Source organism: Aythya ferina (genome assembly GCF_964211825.1).
Source record: "Aythya ferina genome assembly, chromosome: 2".
Taxonomy (NCBI): domain Eukaryota; kingdom Metazoa; phylum Chordata; class Aves; order Anseriformes; family Anatidae; genus Aythya; species Aythya ferina.
Genome location: NC_140297.1, coordinates 53,133,580 through 53,155,484, shown reverse-complemented (window position 1 = coordinate 53,155,484; position 21,905 = coordinate 53,133,580). Strand labels below are relative to the sequence as shown.

Below are 21,905 nucleotides of genomic sequence, written 5' to 3'. Positions count from 1 at the left end.
ATACAGAACAAGGAGGTCCTGAGGTAAATGAGCGCAGAGCTCTGTACTTTTTGTACTCTCCCCTTCTTTCACCTGCAGCGAGCACGCGAGGCTTGGAGGCAGCAGCTGTGTGCTCAGGCTAGGAGCTGGAAGGGGGTGGCAGGTAACCTGATTTCTGCCCACGAGCTCAGGATCAGTGCTCCTTCTTGCTCGCTGCAAAACTAGGCCTTATCGCTCTGCTGTGCGTGGCTCCAGAGCCATCCAGAGGTGAAATGCAGACGCTGGGACATGTCACCCCACCGCTGCTAGCTCCATGGGGTGTGACTTTTGGCCGTGCAGCAGCGCGGGAGGAGGCAGGATTACTTCAGCCAGGCTTTCTGGAGGCAGCGTGATTTATCTGTTTTCTCCCCTGCTCCGTGAACCCTGCAGGTCACTGGAGCACTGAAACCTCCAGCCGGACGCCGTGCTGATTCGGCACTCGCACGTCCCGCTGTGCCTGCCTGGCCCTGGAGCTCCAGCCCTCCTTTAGCCGGCGTGGCTGCGGTTTTGTGCCTAGGGCTGAGTGCCCTGCCTTCCCCCAGCAACCTTCCTGGAGCTGCAAGGTGATGACTGCAGGCCCAGGAGCTCCCTAATTTATGCTCCCCACGCAAACAAACACGCATATGCCATTCACACTGGCGGTGTATTTATAGGGGCAGAGCAACACGTGTTTTCCGCAAGAGCACTGCACCTGTTGGGGTTGGTCGGGGTCGCCGGGCGCTGCAGCGATGCCGGGGTTGTTGATGAGGGAGGGAAGGGATTTTGTTAGCCCCAGAGGAGCTGGGGTGGTGCTGGGGAAGCGTGAGGACATTTGTCCCTCAGGTCCGTGTGTCTGCCACGGTTACAACCACTCTCTCTCATGTCACAGGCCAGAAGTGCCTCAAAGCTCCTTGGAGACTGGTTAAGAGTGATCGGATCCTCAGGGACTGGGCAGGTAGCTCAAGGACATGGGAGCGGGGTAATTGTCTGTAGGATCTACAAATTGCCTGAGAGGCACAAGCTTTGGCTTTTTTTTGTTTTGTTTTGTTTTTAATTTACTTTTAGCAAGGTTTAGCCTACAGAAATGCCATTGTTTCAAGGTACCCACCCAGGTCGTACAGGAGATGTTGAGGACAGCGTTCAGCCCTTTATAAATGTAGGCCATCTTCTAGCTCCTCACATACCCAATTACACAAATTAAAACTTTGCTGCTCAGCAAAAATGGAAACTAACCAGCAAAAACCGTGAGGAAACATCAGTAAACAGACAAAGGAAATTGCATTCTTTGTCATTTCTATTTTTAATTCACACTGAAGTGGACACAATGCATTGTATAAATCCCCACATTTTCAGCCCAAAGTTGCACGGAAAGAGTGGCTGTGCACACAGTGTGCGCCGTGTATCCCTCATTATAGCCTCTATTGTGGCAGTCCCTGCCCGTGTTTTCTGTTCCAGAGTTTTATCAATCAGAGCAAGTCTGTTCCCGAGGCTTTGCTGAAAGGCAAAAGGGTGAAAGAACGTTATGTCTACAAAAATGTCAGAAGAAGTGCTTTCTAACGTGCTGGGGATCATTAATTTGCCTTCAAAGAAGTGCTTTATGCTTGGGGATTTTACTGAGCGGCTACATGAAGGATTTTTCACTCTTGGACAGGGTACATTCCCCACAAGGTAACCTTGTAGAGCATTTTCTCCACTAACAGGATTGCAGACAAATAGTTTATTGCTTTTCTCCTCCTGTTTTATCTCTGCTCTCCTCAAGAACTCCTCTCGATTCCTATTTCTTTGGGGTGACGTGAGGACAGTGTACCAGAAGAAGAAGAGGAGAGAAGCGCAGTGTTAAAACAAGCCAAAGCTGGGATGATTTACTAGGGCTGGGGAGATAACCCATGCGATCAGGGTCATTTCGCAAACACCGGGGACAAGGTTCAAGAGTAAAATCTGTTGTTAATGAATCTGAAAAATAGCACTGCCCTGAAAGTACCGAGTCGATCAGAAACTGCCAAGGGTTTTCTGCTGGATGGGTTTTAGGTGGCATCATCAACGTTGTTACGAGAAAACAGAGTATCAGCATTTATCTTTCAGTTTCAGGGCTGTAGAGTACCCAGCTTCCTTATTAAAGCCAATTAAACAGTGGAATGACACAATGTGGAAAGAAACCCCCTTTCTTTAAAATAAATCACCATTTTCGATGATTGATCAAATGTAACTCTTTATGCTGCTTCAAGTGAAGGTGGTGTGTTTTTTTTTGTTGTTTTTGTTTTTTTTCTTTTTTTCTTTTTTTTTTTTTGTTTTTTCTGTCTTGTCCAAGCACTTGCACTTAAAAGCTTGCAGGAACACTAGAGTAGTGGCATTGAGTGAAATTCGTAACTGAGCTGGCAGCAGCCTCCAGCTGCCCACAGCCCACCTCCCCCCTCTCCCCTCAGCCCGTGTGGCAGTGTTTTGGGCAGGATGTGTGCCTTTCCCTCACCACCGCAGCTCTCTGCGTGACCTTTCGACGCAACCTGCTGCCAGCTCCAGCGTGCAGCATCCCCTGACAAACTCGGCGCGTTTTGTTCCAGCCTCTGAAGTGGAAGCAATAGGAGTTCTCACTCCGCTGCGATGCACCGGTTCCCGGTGATTTAAGATACAGACATCGATCATTAGCCAGGGAACAAATGGAGAGCTGGAAACAGGATCCGAGAGCCCAGCTCCTAGCCACGGAGCCATTCCTTCCGAAGAGAAAGTATTTCGAGTGTAGGGATTACATTTAAAAGAAAACATGCGTGACCACTTAAATATAAATAGCAAATAAAACAAAAACTGTCCCCTACTTAGGGCTGTCAAGGTTCTGAAAACCCTTCTGGTCATTTCTGCCCTTTGTCTGCTCTGTAAAAACCCAATCTGGAGCACTGTGCTGTGCCAAGTGGTGCTAAGGAACAGGCATATTTCCTGCATATGCTTTTTCACTTAAAAAATAAAAAAGTGTGCCCTTTCCAGAAAGTTTACAGCACGCATCAGTCACAACTCCCCTTGTTTCCCAGGAAACAGCTCTGTCCCTCTCCTGGCCTACTAATGCACAACACATGGGAGCTGTGCTCCGGCCCTAATGAGGGCTGTGATGGTGGGCAGAGCACGTTGCTGGGTTGCCTTCAGATAAAGCTCCGAAGCTGCTTCCTGTGGAAAGCAGTGGATTCACGCTCTCCATTTGCTTATATGGGATTTTTGCCTCCACGTCCAGCCATGCCCAGCACATTTGGAGCCTCAGTGGCCCAGCTGAGCAGAAAGCTCCAGCCTGCCCTGAAGCCAAGTCCCTGCCTGCTCTCAGTGCCGTGACCAGCAGCAGGCTGGTTCCCCAAGGTCTCAAGTTAATAGGTGCTCAAAGCATGTGCTGGGTCAGGACCTAGAGAAACACCGGCTTTGATGTCTGCTCAAACGAGTTAGAGTCACTCAGGCAGCTGCAGTTTGCGCGAAGACAGCCAGTGACAGATCTATATTGGAAACATCGTGTTTAGGTCTGGGCAAAGGGCTCTGCTAGGGAAAAAATCATTACTAGATAAGGGAAAGATCTCAAAATTAAAATTGAGAATTATTTTGTTTATACTCTAAGGACTGGTATTTACTTTTATAGATTTGTTTATACAAGTTTTGAGGACAACTGCATTTTTATCTTATGAATCTACCCAACTCCCAACAAACTCCCCTGGACAAATTCCTAAGAGTTTTCCTTAGGGCTATTGAAAAAGAAAAAAAAAAAGAAGAAGAAAAAAAAACACAAATTTAGGAGGTGGAATGAGCATGCAAAATTGAATTTGCTTTTACCATACGTTGCTTTGGAGGGCCATGTTTGTGGCCAAGCAGCCTGCAATATCTTGATGCTGTGCCAAAAAAAAGGTTTTAGGGAGGACAAGTCCCGTGTTCACAGCAATTTGGACAGCAGTGGGCTAGATGATGTGTGGCAAAATCCTGAAACTTTGCAGAGGTTTTACCTTTTGTTCCTCTGGAGCTGCAATTTCATCTGTGCTTCTGAATTTCAGAGGTGTGGAGGACAGGAGCTGCATCAGGGAGGATGGCTGCACACCTGGTGGTCTTCCAGTGTGAACCAGGTCTTGATCACAAACAGGGATAAATGGAAAAAGTCCAAACTGGGGTCTCCAACCCACTGCTTACAAGTTGACCTCGAGTGCGTTTGCTTTGCTTTGCTAGAGGCGTTGCACAGAGCGAGTGACAGATAATCTGCTCGCATGGTGCTTACGGCCCGAGTGGGTACAATATCAAATGGAAACCAAGACTGATGCAGCATAAAATCGCAAGGAAAATATGGTAGGTTCATAGAATTACGGTCCAACATCTCCTTTGGTCTTCAAAGAGTGCTCTTTATAGAACCTGTAAAAAAGCTGTTTGTTTTGGGATTTCTTCATTTAAAATCAGAAAATGGAAGTAGACAACAGGTGCTGAAGATTTCTTCTTCATTTCATTCAGTCATGTATTTTCATTAGTTTCTTCTTGTATCTCTATTTTTTTTAATTTAGTTTTATTATTTCTAGTAACTTCTGTAAAAAGGCAGAACAGTGCTAGGGAGAGTTTGCGCTAATGGTTCATGGTTGTAACAAGTATTTAGTCAGTTCTCTGCCATTGCTGAAAAACTGAATTCATCATCTCTGCAGAGTTACTTTGTACAAATAGCGGTGGTCAGCGGTGTGTTGTCAAGGACATGTTTAAACCGTGCCCTACCACAAGAGTGTTGTGATCTAGAAGAAACGTCATCAGGAATCCAAATGCACCATCAAGGTGAAATGCAGGCAGCGTTAGCAGGAGAAGACAGAACTCTTAAAGTGGCCAGGTGGGTGGAAGGAAGATGGTTTCTCTTCCTGTGTTAGTTAGATGAGGAAGCTTTTGGTGAGAAATGCGTTAGGTAACTGTGATTTAACCATAGTGGTTCACCCTCCCAGTTCCAGTGGCACACACCCAGGGCCTGACGGCTGAGAAATGTGGCTGCAGTCAAGGGCTCCCGTTCAACACGTCGGAAGGGCAAGCTTTCTGCTTCGCTCTTTGTTTCTCCAGACTTGTTGGAGAGCTGTAGTGCTAGACTGCCTCCAGGGATTTATGTGAGTGGTCAGTTTGTAAAGCAGAGAAGAAGGTAATGAGAAACATTGATGGGGGTGCTGGAAGAATGCTTGGTGTCAACATCCTAGTGCTGTGGTTGGGTCACTCATGCTTCAGACCCAGGGCAGGAAGATGTTCCCCAGCTGGAGGCCACAGCACTTGGCTGCAATTCAGTCTCTGTGATGTTAAAAGCAGTCCTGGAGTGCATTGGGGTAGCATTTCATAGAATCACAGAATCATTAAGGTTGGAAGAGACCTCCAAGATCATCTGGTCCAACCATCCCCCTACCACCAATGTCACCCACTGAACCATGTCCCCAAGCACCATGTCCAAGCTTTCCTTGAACACCCCCAGGGACGGTGACTCCACCACCTCCCTGGGCAACCCATCCCAGTGCCTGACTGCTCTTTCTGAGAAGAAATGTCTCCTCGTTTCCAACCTGAACCTCCCCTGGCACAACTTGAGGCCATTCCCCCTAGTCCTGTCACTAGTTACCTGTGAGGAGAGGCCGACACCCAGCTCCCCACACCTTCCTTTCAAGTAGGTGTAAATACCAATGAGGCCTCCCCTGAGCCTCCTCTTCTCCAGACTAAACACCCCCAGTTCCCTCAGCTGCTCCTCACAGGACTTATGCTCCAGGCCCTTCACCAGCTTCGTAGCCCTGCTCTGGACACGCTCCTCCATGAGGTGATCCAGTTTGCACCCGGGCCCGTAAGCGGTGCATCTACGGGTGCGATCTCGCTTCCTCCCACTCCCTGCCTCTCCCCCACTCCAGCTGTGACAGCATCCCCAGTGGCTTGTCAGCATTTCTGGGGGAAGCCCATCCTTCGTTTTGTCCCACAAAATGTTATATCCAACATGGGACATGGGACCCGGCGTGTCACCAGCCCGTCCTCGCTGGCCTCGTTTCTGACGGCAGCCCCTCATCCGGAGGGCGCTGCTCCACGGCGGATGGATGGCGGGGCTGTGAACAAAGACCGTCAGCTCCATCGCACCAGCTGGTTCTCTCAGCAGTTTTCACAGGAAGTGTGAAGAGAACACATTTCATGGGAGATATTTATCATTACCCTGTACTACTTAAATATAGCCTGTGTAGCAGGTTAGAGCTTGTTAGGCTTTTATCTTCTCGAGTTGGAGGATGATGTATTAATCCATGAGTGTTGCAGCCTCGAGTGAATTACAGAAAGTCATCTCCAGTGAGTAAAGATAAATGACATTTCGAAATTAACCCATTACAGAGTCTCTTCCAATAAAGTGCTTACTGAAATATTAAATCCTAAATGAAGATGCTTCAGGTTTCAGTGGAATGTCAGAAAGACACTTACGCAAAATTCCAGTGCTGTCTTTCTGCTTTTTTCCTGGAAATTTCATTTTTCCTGAAAGGGTTGGGACTGACAGCCCCAGAGGACAAAGCCTCTATTAATCCACTGAGCAGGCAGAGGAGCTACAATGTGGGCTGCTCTGGCCTGTTAATGTGCTGCTGCCTTTGCTGAGAGAAGGGCAATCCTAAGGGATGCAGTGCTACCTTAGACTTTGCAGCATCAAACCTAAAAAAAAAAATAAAAAAAAAATAATAATAAAAAGTTTTTCAGCTTGTTATCAACCTGCCCCTGCATTAATTCAGCTAGCTTTAACCATTCATTTACCTGCATATAAGGAGAGCTCCTGGGCAGTGCAGACCTGCTATAAATTCGGTAGGTCTTCCAGATCCAGCTTGGCCCAGGATGCACCTTGAAGCTGGGGATTGCTCAAATATTTTAGGATTGAATGCAACAGTAATGCTGAGATTCACATTCAGCCTTCAGGCCTGGCAGTGCTGGTGGCCTCCAGGTTTGTTGCCCCGCAGCAATATAACAAGGTTGCACAGAGGTAAAACCAACCCTGTTATTTCAAAGCATGGTTTAAAATAGGGTGAGGTGCACCTGTGTAAGGTTCATACGGTTACAGCTGGTGAGGTTTCCTTTGGCGTAAGCATTCCTGTATAAATATCCTTGTTCCAGGCTAATGTCTGCGTGCATGGTAACAAAAAGCAGGAGACCAAACGTTTTCAGCAATCCCTTCCTCCAGCACACCCCGTTGCTGTGGTGGTGGTTTTTATTCCCTAAACAGGGAACTGGCACGAGCTTGACAGCATCAGCTCACTTCAGAGAGGCTGCCCAGCAGTGATGCCTTTCACTTCCAACCTGAGCTGGCTTCACACCAATGACCCTGAGGGCCGAGCCTTTCTATCCCATTATCTCTTCTGTAAGTCATCAGGGCCGATTTCCCATTTTCTTTAAGTGTTTGCAGCTTGATGATAACAGAGAATTATTAAAGCCGTATAATATTAAATATGACGATAATTAGATAATCTCCCGTAACTGCCAAACTGTGATCTTTAAAGCCTGTTGTGTATCAGTGGTTTTTCCTTCTCTTGATGCTGAAGGACAGACTTCATCTTCTCCGTTTTGCAAGGCGCTGCCACTGTGTGAATATACCCTGTGGTTGTGGAGGGAATTTGTTTCTGCTCGTTTAATTGCTTTCGACCCCATCCCAGTTATAATTTTACTGCAAGGCTCTCGGCTACCCTCACGTGGAGGGTGTTTGGAAGACCAGCTCTGGCCTGTAGAGGCATCGCGTGGGGTGCTGGGGGGCTTCCAGCAAGAGAGGGCTCACAGATTTGGTTTTGCAGTTGGCTCGGGATGTCCTTTTGAACAAGCCTGATACAATAACATACCCTAATAAATTTGGGACTTGAGGCTCCTGGATGTCATAGAGGTGTTATGGAAGCAAAATTAGGTTGGCACTTACGGAAATCTTTGGCTTATCATTGTAGAAGGAAAGTTTCTGAAAGCCTGATTTGCTCTTAACAGCTGTTTTCATAGGGACATCGCCGGAGTGCTACCACTGTGGTTTGGGTTATTGAGAAATTCCTGGTCTAAGGAAGGCCTGATCCTGTTCCCATTGCAATAAGTGACTACTAGCTTGTGGAAGGCAACAAGACTTAAGGTAGTAACTCTCAAAAGGTGTTTTATTAGTTTTATTTTCTGGTCAGAATCACCTGGTGGCAGCAACTCTGCTTCCAATGGCCACGTTGAACATGAACAGGCTGCCTGCCATTCCTGCACATGTGCAAGAAAGCACCGTCAGGCCCTTTCATCACATGTTTAAGTGGTTAAAATGGGAGTAATGCAAAAAAAGTCAACCTCAAGAAGATACTGAAGATGGGAATTAGTGCCCTGATGTGCCTGCCAACCTTCTCAGTGTGTTTGCCACAGGCTTAAGTGGGTGGTGGTGGCAGTGGGGAACAGACAGGACAGAGCAAAACTTTTTTTGTAGGCATTGATAGGATGAACACCAGATAGCCATTTCTAATGGAAGGCTGCACTAGTGCACTTCTGCTGTTCTGGGCAACAGGGAGAGGGGTGTTAGCCCCAGCACTTTCCTGGTTTTAGTGATTTTCTCCCAGAGCCAGAAATGAGTACTTGCACAGTCTCCTTTCTGACTCAGTCTCATGCTGTTAGCTGGTGATAGTGGCATTTTAACTGATACTGAAGCAGGGACAGATACTAACATTTAAGACCAAGAGAGAATGACAGAAATGATAAAGTGAGGAGAATAAAGAAGGCAAATGCTGAAACAGTAGTTCAATAAAGAACAGAGTGTGGGGGGAAATAATTTTAGACCAGAACAGTAGAAAAACTACTTGGCCATAGACTGAAGATCAGGAAAGCCACCATTTCTCGTCAGACCAGCCAGGTTTTGAGTCTAAGCTGCTGAGCAACAAGAGCAACAATTTTCCTCTAGTCTGATCCTGTGTCTTCTAATTAACTGGGCTTGTCATCCACATCGTCGAGATTTTGATGTGAGTGGGAGCTCATCTCTGTTGATTTGTTCAACACTTCGCATGCAGAAGGCAGCAGCTGCTGCTGGTGATCCCAGGGCTGATTTGTCTGCAGCTTCCCCTGGAAATGTTCCTGTAAACCCAGTAAGCTGTGTGAGGAGGCACCCAAGCTAATTGGAGCATTAGGTCCTTGCAGTAGGTGGTGCACAAGTGTTTTCTGGTGGCTTTCTGTCAGCTCGCAGTTCATCGGTGACACACGTGGGGCTTTGATGTGTGCAGGGAGTGCACCTACCTTGAAGAAGCATTATGCTTGAGTGCTCAGTGTGGACGGGCTGCGGGTTACGGTGTTTCCAGAGTGCTCTGCATCCCCCCTGGGCTCTCCCATGCCCTACACTTCAGGTAGCAGCTACCACGGACCTCAGCAGAGGTGCTGGGCAGGGTCTTGACCTAGGTGGTACAGCTGAGTTACCATTTGTGTTACCCCCGCGCCCGTAGCTCCTTAGGAGAGCGCTTTCAGCACAATTGTGCTGACTGGTGTCAGAAAGTGCAGCTGTCAAAATCGCTTGCTAAAGTCTGTCGTTTTTGGGAGTCTTCAACATTTCCAGGGAGTAAGTGTAAAGAGCGTGTTCCCGTCCTTGCCAGCAGCCTGCTAGTGCCCTGAAGTTGTGGCAGCAATAGTGCTTGCTACGAGGTAAAGCTTGTAGTGGCGCAGTCCCTGTGAGTTTGGGCTGCCAGAAGATCTCCTCATTAACCCATTTCTCCAAACACCAAAACGCCGGGGGAGCCTCAGCCTGACAGCCCAGCAATCCTGCCGTGTGCCCCGTCTGTTGGCTGTGCCTGCAGCTTTCAGCTCAGGCAGTGTACCTAAAGATGTGTCTTCTTCCCTCCCTTTTCCCACGCTGAATGGCACAGACCAGCAGCTACGGGCTCTGCTGAGATGCTACAGCCCCTTCAGCCCCGTTTCATCACAGAGCAGTTCCCTTCCCTCTATTTCTCCTTTTCCCTCGCATTAAACCGGTGCGGTAGCTGTCATCGCAACCCGGCTGTACATCAGAGAAGATACAGTGCTGTTTCAGCAGCAATCCGAGCCAAAAGGAAGGATTTCACAGGCAGAGTTTAACCCATGGGCAGTGAGTTGAACGGTGCCGCCACGGAAGAAGAAAGACTCCTTTTCCACTGCAGCTGATGGTTTTTTTGCCAGCCGGGAGCAAGGATGTGAATTTTCGTACGCACGGGTAATCAACGTGGCAATGTTTCAAAATGCATTTCGGCAGGTCTTGCCCCAGCTAGGAAAAGATTTAAATCTAATTAGAAATCAGAGCTAGGAGGAAGTCACATTTCTGCCCGTGAGAATTTCCAAGTTCTCAAAAAAAAAAAAAAAAAAAAAAGCCTCATGCTTTAATGGGAGGAAAACTTGAAAAAAAAAAAAAAAAGAGATAAAGTGAAAATCAGATAATAGGTTGACATTTTTTATAGCTGTAAAGCTGTACAACTAGTCCTGTAGCTCTGTATGCTAGCTGGAAGATGGTTTCAATTCACACCAAATCTCTCTCGCTCCTGTGGCATGCTCTTTAATTGTATCTTTATTAAAAGCATGAAAAAAAAACCTTTGTTTTGAGCCCAAAAATTGATTTATTTATTTTTAATATTACTGGGAAAGTATTTAAAAATAGAAATCCATCAGTTTTCTCCAACTCTAAATGCATTCAAGCATCTTCCCCTCCAACAGATCCCAGTTTGGAAACAAGCATTTCCTAATACAAGTTTTCCTTGAAAAACTCCTGCCATTTCTATTAGAAACCATTCATTTTTAGTTGATTTTGACCCAAGGGCACCAGTGACTGTGCAGCTTATTTCAGTTTTAGTTTTGCTAGCCGCACAGCAGAGTGTGGTCAAGATTTTTCCTCTTCAGCAGTCAAAGAAGTTGTGACCAGTGGCGATGTTTGAGTCACCCTGGTTGTACGAGCTAGTGGTTATTCCGTGTTTTTCTAACGTGTGTGTTGTACCAGAGAGATTATGCATCATCTCTTGCAATAGTTGTTTCTCATTTCTAAGAAAACATAACTTCAATTTGTAAACACAAAACGGAGAACAAGAAAAAGAAAAAAAAAAAGAAGAAACAACGTATTTCATATCTAGCGTAAGGAGTCTCCAAGTCAAAAACCACATGTGAAAAAGAAACCAACCCAAACCAGCCTAGCAGATGTAACATCATTACGCATTATGCATTCGGAAGAAAAGATCAGAGGAGGCAGAGAGTGGCAAACGAATCAGATGCTGAAGAATCCCTCAGTCCAGTGCTAAATGAGTGTAAATAACAGCAGAAAAAAAAATCTCTTTTCCTTTTCACCATAGGGATGGCAGTGGTGCGTGATGTTCCCATGGCCGGGGGTGAATGGCAGAGCAGTGGGACACCTCACATCCATCACTTCACTATCACTGCCGAAGTTGGTGAGTGAGCCCTGCAGTGTGTCTGGGAGCACACTGGAGTGACTGCCAGTGTCCCCTGTTCATCCTTTTTGGAGCTGGCCTCTTGGTGAGATGAGGCAGTTTTTGCAAGGGATTCCCCAGGGAGCTTTCTTCTCCCAAGAAATTCTCCCTGGTGGGTTCTGCTCTGCACTGGGAGGATCTGAGCCTGTTTTAACTGTTTTCTTCTCTGGGAGAGCAGCGCTTGAATGCCGGTTTGAAGAGCAGCGCACAAAGGTTTTGAGCACTCAGACCCCCAGCTGAATCTCATTCCCTTCCCCTGATTTAGTGAGAGTGCTTCTGTGAAAGGCCCTGAGCTGATGCAGAAACTGAAATCCTGTCATTAGTGAGGCATGGCTGGTTGGAGAACAGGCTTTGCACTAGGTGTTGCCTTAGCCCCTGTCTGGGGGGAGCACTTCAAAGCCCTGCAGGCAGCAACCACCGAAACGTGTTGGCAAACTGCAATCAGACGTGTCTGTCACGATAAAAGGGCTGATGCACTTTTGCTGGGCGCTGTGCGAAAAAGCTGCCCGAGCTTATAGGAAAGCCTTGGCAGTAGAGGATGCACAATCATGGGCGGGATTCATTGGCATGGGTCCAAAGAGTGCCAGTAAAGCCTGGACCCCCAATATCATGTGTTGGTGCTCGATGGGCACCAGCAAGTTGTACCTGGTGTCTATAACAGGATAGCATAGATTCAGCCGGTCAACACCAGTCCACTGGTGTTAGGAATAAAACGCTGGAAAGGCGACTTTCTGTGCTGAGAAAGCTCTGAAGTCCCCCTTTGTAGCTGAGTCTAGGGAAAATAGGTGTTCAAGGAGCCCCTACCTTCTGATTGCCTCTGCCCCACTTTATAATTCAGCCCAGTGGATGCCGCTAAAGCCATCAGCTTTGAAGAAGGGATCAACGTTTCTGTTTCAGACTGTTTGTATAAATAGGCAGCTGCTTGAATATGCTGAAGCGTGAGGAATGCGAGCAGAGCGTGGTAGGAGCGAGTGGAAATCTCTAAGAAATACCACTGAATACATTGGACCACAGTTCAGCATTTTTTATGGGCATCATTTGCATTTATCCTGTCAGCGCAGGGTGGATGAATGGAGGTACAATAAATGATACGCACAATCTGAATTTTTCACTGTGTGCCTGAGACTCGGTTCTGTTTCTCCAGCAGAAAAAAGATAATTTTTTTTTCCATCGTTTCGGGGATTAGGTAAATCCCATGAGTGATGACAACAGACAGAACTGGGGCTTGCAGAGACACAGAAGGGAAAATATACTTGACACTTGTGAGAAGTGAACTCTGAGCTGGCGGTGCGGTTAGACACGCCAGCCTCATTTCAGGACGCTGAAATACTGCCTGCTCATCCTCCTGCCTTGAATCACGAAACCCCACAGCTCTTCTAGTGCTCCTTTCAGAGGGAGAAGTGAAGTGATTCATGCGAAGAAGCAGAACAGCTCAGACCACATCCCTTTTATTTATCTGGACTTCACCAGAACCTCTGCCAAACTTTGGATCATTTGGGATAAAGTGACTGTAGCATCCCGACGCTGCTTTTGTTTTCTTACTCGGTTTTACAAGCATCCTTCTGGTGGCCTGCTTTAAAACTCTTACAGCTACTCCTGGTGTCAGAAGCAACCCCTCCCTGGCACTGTGGGAGATGCAGCACCTCTCCCCTTCCCTTAATGCCCAGCCTGGTCACCCAGTGAAACTCTTCACAGCAAGGCAGCGCTGACTCTCCAGGCCTGCTTTTGGAATAGTCATAAAGCAGCTTCCTTGTAGCTTGCTGGAAAAAAAACAAAAAAAAACACACGCAGTGAAAGTCACTCTGGTGACAGCTAGAGGGAAGAAATAACGTTCCTCACAAACTTACATGGAAAGGATACGAAAAACAAGCTCAAGAGCTGTGCAAGGGAGGGGATTCTTATTTGGTGCCTGAGTGCAGGATGCTTATGGGAAGTCTCCGTGTACAGATAGGGGGGCCAAATGGAGATTTCCATCACCAATTGCTCTCAACATTGTTTGTGTGATGCTTCCGCTCTTCCTTTTCTTTTTCTTTATTTTTTTGGTTGGTTTCTTCAGGTTTTTTTTCTGCTTTGTTCCCTTCTGCTTGGATTAAGCTGTGCAACATACGCGGTGCGTGCAAAAGAAAGGGCAGGATCCTTACAGCAAAAAGAGTTGAGTCGATCCTGCCACGATTCCCATTTTTTCCCCCCAAATAACCCAATCAATTAACCAGCCTGTTGCTCTGGGGAGGTACTCGACTCGCTGCTTGCTGGGTGAGCTGACTTTCAGGGCTGCTCTCAATCCCTGCTCTCAATCCCACGCTTCACCTGCCCCCAGCACAGCTGCCAAGCCCTTGGTGCTTTTGGGGAGGTTGTGGCAAAGGCACGCGTGCACCCAGGCCCCGTGCACACCTATAATAAATAAATAAAATAAATAACTAAAAACAGGCGGGGCAGTGCCTCCTCGCACGCCCTGACAAATGCCGGGTCGCCCTTCTTCTTCCAGCCCCCGTGGCTGCCGCGAGCGCGCTCCTTGCACGCACGGCACTGGCTATTTGCCAGGTTTAGTATCAATTTATTTTTTGAATGAATGAGCGAATGAATGAATGAATACCTGATTAAGTTAATGAAGCTGAGGCAATGGTGGGAGGGAGTGACTTGGCTGCCGAGTGCGCGGAGAGGGATCTGGCAGCGCGGGAGACTTGCATAACGCCTCGCAGCTCCGTGCTGCACTCCCTGTGAGCCGCAGGGGAGGGCTGCAGTAATTACCCAGCTTAACGAGTGAGACCAGCTGCAGGTAGCTAGTCACCCTTTGGTCCATCTCGCTGGTGGCGGGGAGTCACTTGGCTCTGCACCTCGGGTTTGCAGATGGGTAAGGTGCTTTCACAGGAGCGATTGCAGCGGGGAGCAGGCGTCTCCGTGGCTGCTGCAGGAGGCCCGTTCAGCCGTCCAGGCTGTGATTCACTGGACACACACGTCCCACGGAGGAATTCTTCTAGTTCCTGAGCTCAAAACTCCTGTATAAATAACCTTTATGGGAGTCGTGTGATTTTTTTCCCCCCCCTTCTTCATCTGGCTGGGAGAAGGGGAGCGAAAGGTTTCCTTGTATCTGCTTTTTGTCATTTTTAAATCCGTCCAGTTCTTTTTTGTTTGCTGTTTAAAGCAAGCTCTTCCTGGCAGTCCCGGCTGGTGCATACCTTTGTTTCTCACATCCTTAAATTAAGAGTACTGGCACTGCATGTTAGCACACCGCCTTCGTTTGTCAGCGTTCCCTGCTTGAGAGCAACGCTGATTTGCATTTGTAGTTGGAATGGTGTTTTTTTTTTTAATTGCAACTGGAGCCTGTGACTGCGTATCCTGCTATGTGGCTATAAACCCGCATTATTTCATTTTCTTTTAATGGTTTTCTGCGCTGTCTTGTCAGAGAGAACAGTCGGGGCCATCTCACCCTTGCTGTGCTGGCCTCAGATGAGTGCCACTGGTGATGAATTTGGCTCTCTGTGCCCGTTCTCCCATTTTATCTGCCTGCCTTTCTGCCCATGGAACGGGAAGGAGTCGTTTTGTGGCACAAAGTGCCATTCCCAGACTTGCCACAAAGTCGGGAACAGCGACCTTTTTTTGTGTTTTGTTTTTTTCTTCTTCTGTTTTGCCTGCATGGATTTGTGTGCGCGCTGTCCCCTCGGATGTTCACGTTGCCAGCTTCAGGGTCCGTGCAGCACCAGCGTGGGTGATGCTGCAGGGCATGCCCACATGGAGCTGACTCTGAATTAAGAAGAAAAATGAGTTAACTGGAGAAAAAAAGAACAGATGAACGGGATGCTAAAGTTGCTCTTCCGTGAAGGATGACCTTCCCGATCCGCCCTGGGAGCTGAGCTCTCACGCTGCCCCGTTACATGGTGCGTGCTGGTGTCGCTGGCTGCATCTCCAAAGGGCTGGGAATGCCCCCAGGACCCACAGTTTTTCGTGGGATCACAGTCATCCCTCCTGGGGATGAAGCCAGGCGTCTTCCTCATCCGTTCGGCCTTGTACGTGAAAGGGAGGTTGCTCCCAGCTGCATGGGGCGAGACCTGAGCGACGTGATCCAAATGTGTTCGTGCAGGCACGGCAGTTTCTGTCACAAGCTAAACCCAGCGGCGAGTGGGCGTTGCTGCACTGAGAGTCGCTCGCGAAGTTTTCAATGGAAAATCGTGTAGGCAGCTGCCATTGTAGCCGGGCACATTTCAGATAAATGAAAAACACCAACAAAGTAATTTCTGTATTATAGCGGTTCATAAATGAGCTCTGCTCGCTCATTTCAGCTGCAGAAATGCCTCGGGGGGATTGGTGTAAGAGTAAAGGCTTTTCTTGGGCAATTATCAGCCAGGAGGGGCCTCCAAATCTGAGGTCCTGCAGCTGGCGGCCAGCTGTGAGTCGCATCTGCCCCTCGTGGAGGGCCGTAGGGGGGCTGCACCTCTCCTTCCTGGGCACGTGGGGCTGGAGGAGCTCAGGTTGCATCGGGAGCCCCGAGAGAGCTGAGGCCGTGTCGCCAAACTCCCGGCCCTGGTGTCAGATGATTAGGTGGGAAATCCCACAGTTAGCTAAAAAAAGTAAGTTTCTGCTCTTGTGGGCTGCAGGGAGAAGCCGGAGACCTCGAGACCGAAAGGCCTCACACAGCAGAAGGGCAAGCTGAAAAAAAAAAAACACACATGAAGAAAAGGCAAAAAAACCCTCCACCTTTATCATTTTAAGAAATCTGCTGTGTGTGAGCCAGGACCGTGCGTCGCAGGGGCGAGGAGGGGGGCCTGACTCATGGTGTCTGAAGCCAGGGTTTGGCTGCACGAGGCAGGGGATTTCTGCGGGGCACCGGGATGCCTGGCGGCTGCGGAGCATGCTGACCTCCGCTAATAACTTTTTGGGGAGACGCAGGGGATAAATAAATAAATAAATAAAATAAATAAATAACAACAGGAGGGGCAGTGCTGCTCCTGACAGAAAGGAGACCCAGTTTTTCTTACATTTGTTAGATGAAACAAATGGAAAAGCAGCGTTCTGGGAGACGTAGGGAGTTTTGAAGTGCCTTGCAGAGGCACGCCGGAGCTTTGCATGAAAAATGCACATCCTGAGCTCCAGTGAGCAATCCCTTCGGGACCAGAGCAAACCCAGCTGGTGACTCCTCCAAGTGATTATTTTTCTGCCTTAAGCCTTTCCAGGAATTCGAGTGTGGGCAGGCTGCCAGCGGACACTGGCTGTCCAGACACTTTAGCAATGTTCCCTGTGCACGAGCTGCCAGAGATACCAAAGTCCAGCTGCTGCCCCTGATCTCTTTGTCCCCTTTACCTTCCTCGCCGTAATTACGCCTGCACGCACGCACGCCCTTGTGTGACATACGCCTACAAAGTGGGCGCAAAAAAAACCACCCAGTGCTTGCTGCTGTTGGGAGCATCTTGCAAATCGTCACCGACAGCGCTGCAGTTACGGAGAAGGGAAATCTCCAGACTCGGGAAAATGACTCGGATGAAAGAAAAAAGCCCCGCAGCGCGGAAGGCAGGCGCTCATCTTTCTAGGGCAACCAGCAGAGACAGGTTTCCCCACGCCTCGTACCTCTTCCCTGAGATGCTCCAGCTCGTCTGCCTTTCAGTGTTCCCCGAGCAAAACCAACCCTGCCTTATCTCTGCTGCGGGAGCTTGTGTTGTGCTGAAAACTTATCATTTCGCTTCTAAGTCTTGGAGCAGAAATAGGCCGGGTTTTGCCGCACGTTTGCATCTCTGCAAATCCGGTCCGATGTCTGCTGGAGTTCAGGGTCTAACCGTGGAGTGCTCGGGTTTGGAAAAGTGGGGCAGGCTGCACCGCTCTGCCGCCGTCTCCTCCTCCATCTCTGTTCAGCTTGTTCATTCCTCCTGTGCTCTCCGGGAGATTTTGGGTAGCCCTTTTGTTGCCGGTGATGATGCAGAGCGCCGTAAGAAATATTAACAAAAGGAAAAAAAAAAAAAAAGATTTAGCGTGTGGTATTTTTGAGGAATGTTAGCTTTGACTTTGGAGGCTACCCAAAACTCCGCGGCTCAATCCTATTTAGCAGAACAAAACCTTCGCTTCAGCTCCCACAAAGTGAAAGCTCACCAGGTTGCACAGGGCAGCACAGCAGCAGTTTTAAAGGGGGGAAGCTGCGTCCCAATGCCTCGGGCTTTTGGAACAACGGGGTTTGGGCGAGACCCCTTTGCCCCATTGCACCAGCAGGGTCTGGCCCTGCCCGGTCCCGCACACAAGCCCCTTTCAGCTGCGGTGTGTGATGTGTGGTCACTCGCTGTGTAGGGCCAGCTCTCTGCCTCCATCCCACATCCCCATTTTCCCCTCGCAGCGCCCGTGGATGGTGTGAGGGAGCGGTGCGAGCACCCCGGGCAGCAGCTGCCGGCTCTTATCTGGCAGAGCCGCCCGCCCGGGGCAGAAGACTACAGTGAGCTAAACTTAACTAAGGATGACTGCGCAAATGTGAGCTCGGCGGTTTTATTTTTAGTCGGCCTTAAAAATAAAAACCCGTAAGTCATGTGTAAGATAATAATTTTAGCTGTTGCCAAGACATGGCGAGCAACTGCGAGGACGAGGAGGAGGAGGAGGGGGAAGACCCCTGCGGATCGCAGGGCACCCCCGAGTTCAGGGAGCCTTCCTTCCGTCCTCCCCCTGGCCCAAAAGCCAGAGAATCTGCCCCAAAACATTGGGTCCTTTAAGCAGCCTTTGCCTGAAGCTGCAGCTGATGGGTGTGCTGGTTTTTCTCCGCTGCACTAATGCGTGGCAGCTGCGGAGCTGGTGGAGGAAAAACAACAAGCTGTTTTGGTAGGGTCTGCGTGGCTGTTGGTGTTTGGTTACCGCTTATCAGGTTTTAGGGAGTGGAATAATTCACTCAAGGCCGATTGTATCAGACATTTAAATGCCTTAGACTGCTGTTGGATTATGGCAGCTTGGAGGACCACAAACGTAAGGAATGCTCTTAAAGACAGGTTTAATCTTTGCTTAATATGTCTTCAAAGCACTGCGTGCACACATAAACATCGGGCTTATTGTTCATTAGGAGTGAGGCAACAGGGAAAGAAATCCCCCAAAGGGATATTACTTGCCATAAGATAACTATCGGCACTGCTGCTCAGCACTCACTTTAAAGTGGCTTGAATCCCGTTCCCATCTTCTTCCCCCTTTTTTCTTTCACGTAACACACGCTTTTCTTGCAGGGATGCCTGTCGTGCGTGAGATGCAGGGTTTGTAAGCACCCGTGCTCTCTGACCTTCCAGACCAGCCAGAAGCACGGGGGGAAACTGGGGGCTGGACAGCGAGTGGGCAAAAAAACTTTGCATAAAGTTTGTTACGAGGCCGGGCAAGGCAGGAGCTCCTGGTTTCGGGCAGGTCAGGACTTGGGATGGCCGAAGTCACCAGGGTTTTCCTGATGGAGGGAAGAAAGCAAGCTGACGAGACACTGTGGGCAAGCCCCTAGGAGCTTGCTGCTAAATCTGACACCCGATGGTCAGAGAGTTTCTGACCTGCCTGCGGTTTTAATCGCTTTCATGATGTGCCTGTGGACGTGCCCAGGATTGTAGCTGCCTCTTACAGTGCAGCTGTCCACTGCTCCTTGACAGGAGAGCAGCAATGCCCGGCTGATTTTGTTTCTCCAGCCCTTTTTTTCCTCTTTCTCGGTTGCTGGTTGGGGGTGTCGGCTTGTTTGTTCCCATTTCCCAGCGCTGATGGTGTGGTTTCCCCCCTCCCTCGCCCACCCTCTCGTTGCAGAGTCCAGAGGAGCTGTCGGAGGATCGTGCTCACAGGGAGATGATTCCCCATGAAGTCACTGGATCCCTGGCAGAAATCAAATGTGACTTTCCGTTTACCAGACTGAAACCAGAGCCAGCCAGACAGTGAAGCAAGCACAGTGGAGGGGGGACGGCGAAAGATGAAATCCAACCAAGAGCGGAGCAATGAATGCCTGCCGCCCAAGAAGCGAGAGATCCCCGCCACCAGCCTGCCTTCGGAGGTGAAGCCGGTCCTGCCGAACGACAACCACCGCGCCAACAACCTAGCATGGCTCCCCGGCACGCCCGGCGGCCAGAGCGGCCTGGGGGCCAGGCACAGGCCCGGGGGGACGTCGGCGGAGGTGGGCTTGCAGCAGGGTTTGCACAAGCCGCCGCCGCCGCCCTCGGCGGGGCTGGACTATTCCCCGCCCAGCGCGCCCAGGTCCGTGCCGGCCCCCACCACGCTCCCCACCGTGTACTCGCCCGCGCTCTCCCAGTCCGGGACCCCCGTCTCCCCCGTGCAGTACACGCACCTGCAGCACACGTTCCAGTTCGTCGGGCCCCAGTACAGCGGACCATACGCCGGGTTCATCCCCTCGCAGCTGATCTCCCCGACCGCCAATTCGGCAACCGGCGCCGTGGCGGCGGCCACGGCGGTCGCAACCACTCCATCCCAGCGCTCCCAGCTGGAGGCTTATTCCACTTTGCTGGCCAGCATGAGCGGCTTGAGCCAGCAGGGGCACAAAGTCGAGCCGCACCTGGTTAGGACGCCCGGGCTGATCGCCGCCGGGTCCCCTCCGCCCGCCCAGCAGAACCAGTACGTCCACATCTCCAGCTCGCCCCAGAGCGCGGTCCGAAACGTCTCTCCTCCAACCATCCCGGTCCCCCTGCACCCCCACCAGACGGTGATCCCCCACACGCTCACCCTCGGCCCTTCCTCCCAGGTGGTGGTGCAGTACAGCGACGCCTCGCACTTCGTGGCGAGGGACGCCCCCAAAAAGCCCGAGAGCGGCCGGCTGCAGGCGATGCAGGCCAAGGAGGTACTGAACGGCGAGATAGAGAAGAGCCGGAGGTACGGCATTTCGCCCTCCGCCGACATGGGTCTGGTCAAAGCAGGCAATAAACCAGCTCCTCACCATTACGAGACCAGGCACGTGGTGGTGCACTCAAGCCCCGCCGAGTACGGCGCCCGGGATTCCTCAGGGGTCCGAGCCTCCGTCATGGTGGTCCCCAACAGCAGCACGCCCACGGCGGACATGGAGGTGCAGCAGGCCACCAACCGGGAGACCTCCCCCTCCGCCCTCAATGACAAGGGAAGCTTGCACCTCGGGAAGCCGGCCCACCGCTCCTACGCGTTGTCCCCGCAGCAGGCCCTGGGCCACGAGGGGGTGAAGGCGGTGGCCACGCTGTCCCCCCACACCGTCATCCAGACGACCCACAGCGCCTCTGAGCAGCTCCCCGTCGGGCTGCCGGCGACGGCCTTCTACGCCGGGACCCAGCCGCCGGTGATCGGCTACCTGAGCGGCCAGCAGCAAGCCCTGGGCTACCCGGGGGGGCTGCCCCAGCACCTGGTGATCCCCGGCACCCAGCCCCTGCTCATACCCGTCGGCAGCGCCGACGTGGAGCCGTCGGGCGTGGCGCCGGCGATAGTCACCTCGTCTCCCCAGTTCGCAGCAGTGCCTCACACATTCGTCACCACCGCCGTCCCCAAGAGCGAGGCTTTCAGCGCCGAGCCCCACACCACCCAGCCCGCCTACCAGGCCACCATGGTGCAGGCGCAGATCCACCTCCCCGTGGTGCAGTCCATCGCCTCCCCCGCCGCGGCTCCCCCCACGCTGCCCCCTTACTTCATGAAGGGGTCGATCATCCAGCTGGCCAACGGGGAGCTGAAGAAAGTAGAGGACTTGAAAACGGAAGACTTCATCCAGAGCGCGGAGATTAGCAATGACCTGAAAATAGACTCCAGCACTGTGGAGAGGATCGAAGACAGCCATAACCCAGGCATTGCTGTGATACAGTTTGCGGTCGGGGAGCATCGCGCACAGGTAACGGGGCCGCGCGCTGGTGGGGGGCAGCGGGGGGCGCCTCGGTGCGGTCTGGTCGCGTGGGGTTAGTTTCTCATCCTTCACACCCAGCCATGAGACTGACTCGGGTCCAAAAATTATCTGTCTGGCAGTGTTGGTGGAGCCATCAGGGGCACACTGGTGGCAAATGGTAGCCTCCTGGATGTAAAGTGGGTCTTCGCAGGGGACCAGGCTGCCCTCTTTCCTAGTGTCTAGATTAAATTGCTCAGTGCCTTCATCAGTCCAGGGGAAACATTTACGTACTCACTGGGAATGATGAGCAGGACTGAAAAATAAGAGTCCTGGCATCACACAGAAACATCCCGAGTCTAGGGGACAAACCAAGACGCCGGGCAGCAAAGGGATTTGCTGCAGTAAGGTCACACAGTGCGTTATCGTCACAGCCAAGGCACAAAGCTGGATCTTCTTCCACCCGTGGGCCTAGCTGAAGGTCTTCATTGCCTGGTCAGGATTTCTCATGTTGGAATAAATCCTGCTATGCTTTATAGCTGGAGAACCCATAAGAGAAATTACACCATCTTCATGCTTTTTTATTCAAATACAAAATGGATTAAGCTGTATGAGGGGATATATTTTGCATTCTTGTAGGTGATTTTGACCTTCTGCCCCATGAAGCTTGGGCTAGATTCAGCGCAAATCCTACCCTTGAGCAATAGGTAGGCTGTGAGGTTGTGAATTTCCATGGCTTGGAGACAGCTTGG

General features: G+C 50.5%; 1 protein-coding gene across 17 annotated transcripts in view; it reads left to right on the top strand.

The window, feature by feature from the left end:
- Positions 1 to 21,905, top strand: part of ATXN1 (ataxin 1) — a 265,892-nt gene that overhangs the window by 158,718 nt on the left and 85,269 nt on the right. For all 17 annotated transcript variants that reach the window (XM_084508611.1, XM_084508613.1, XM_084508617.1 and 14 more), the window contains one exon: positions 19,122 to 21,165. In XM_084508611.1, the coding sequence (XP_084364737.1) occupies positions 19,282 to 21,165 (1,884 nt within the window). In that variant the 5' untranslated portion in view covers positions 19,122 to 19,281. The remainder of the gene's footprint in view (positions 1 to 19,121; positions 21,166 to 21,905) is intronic.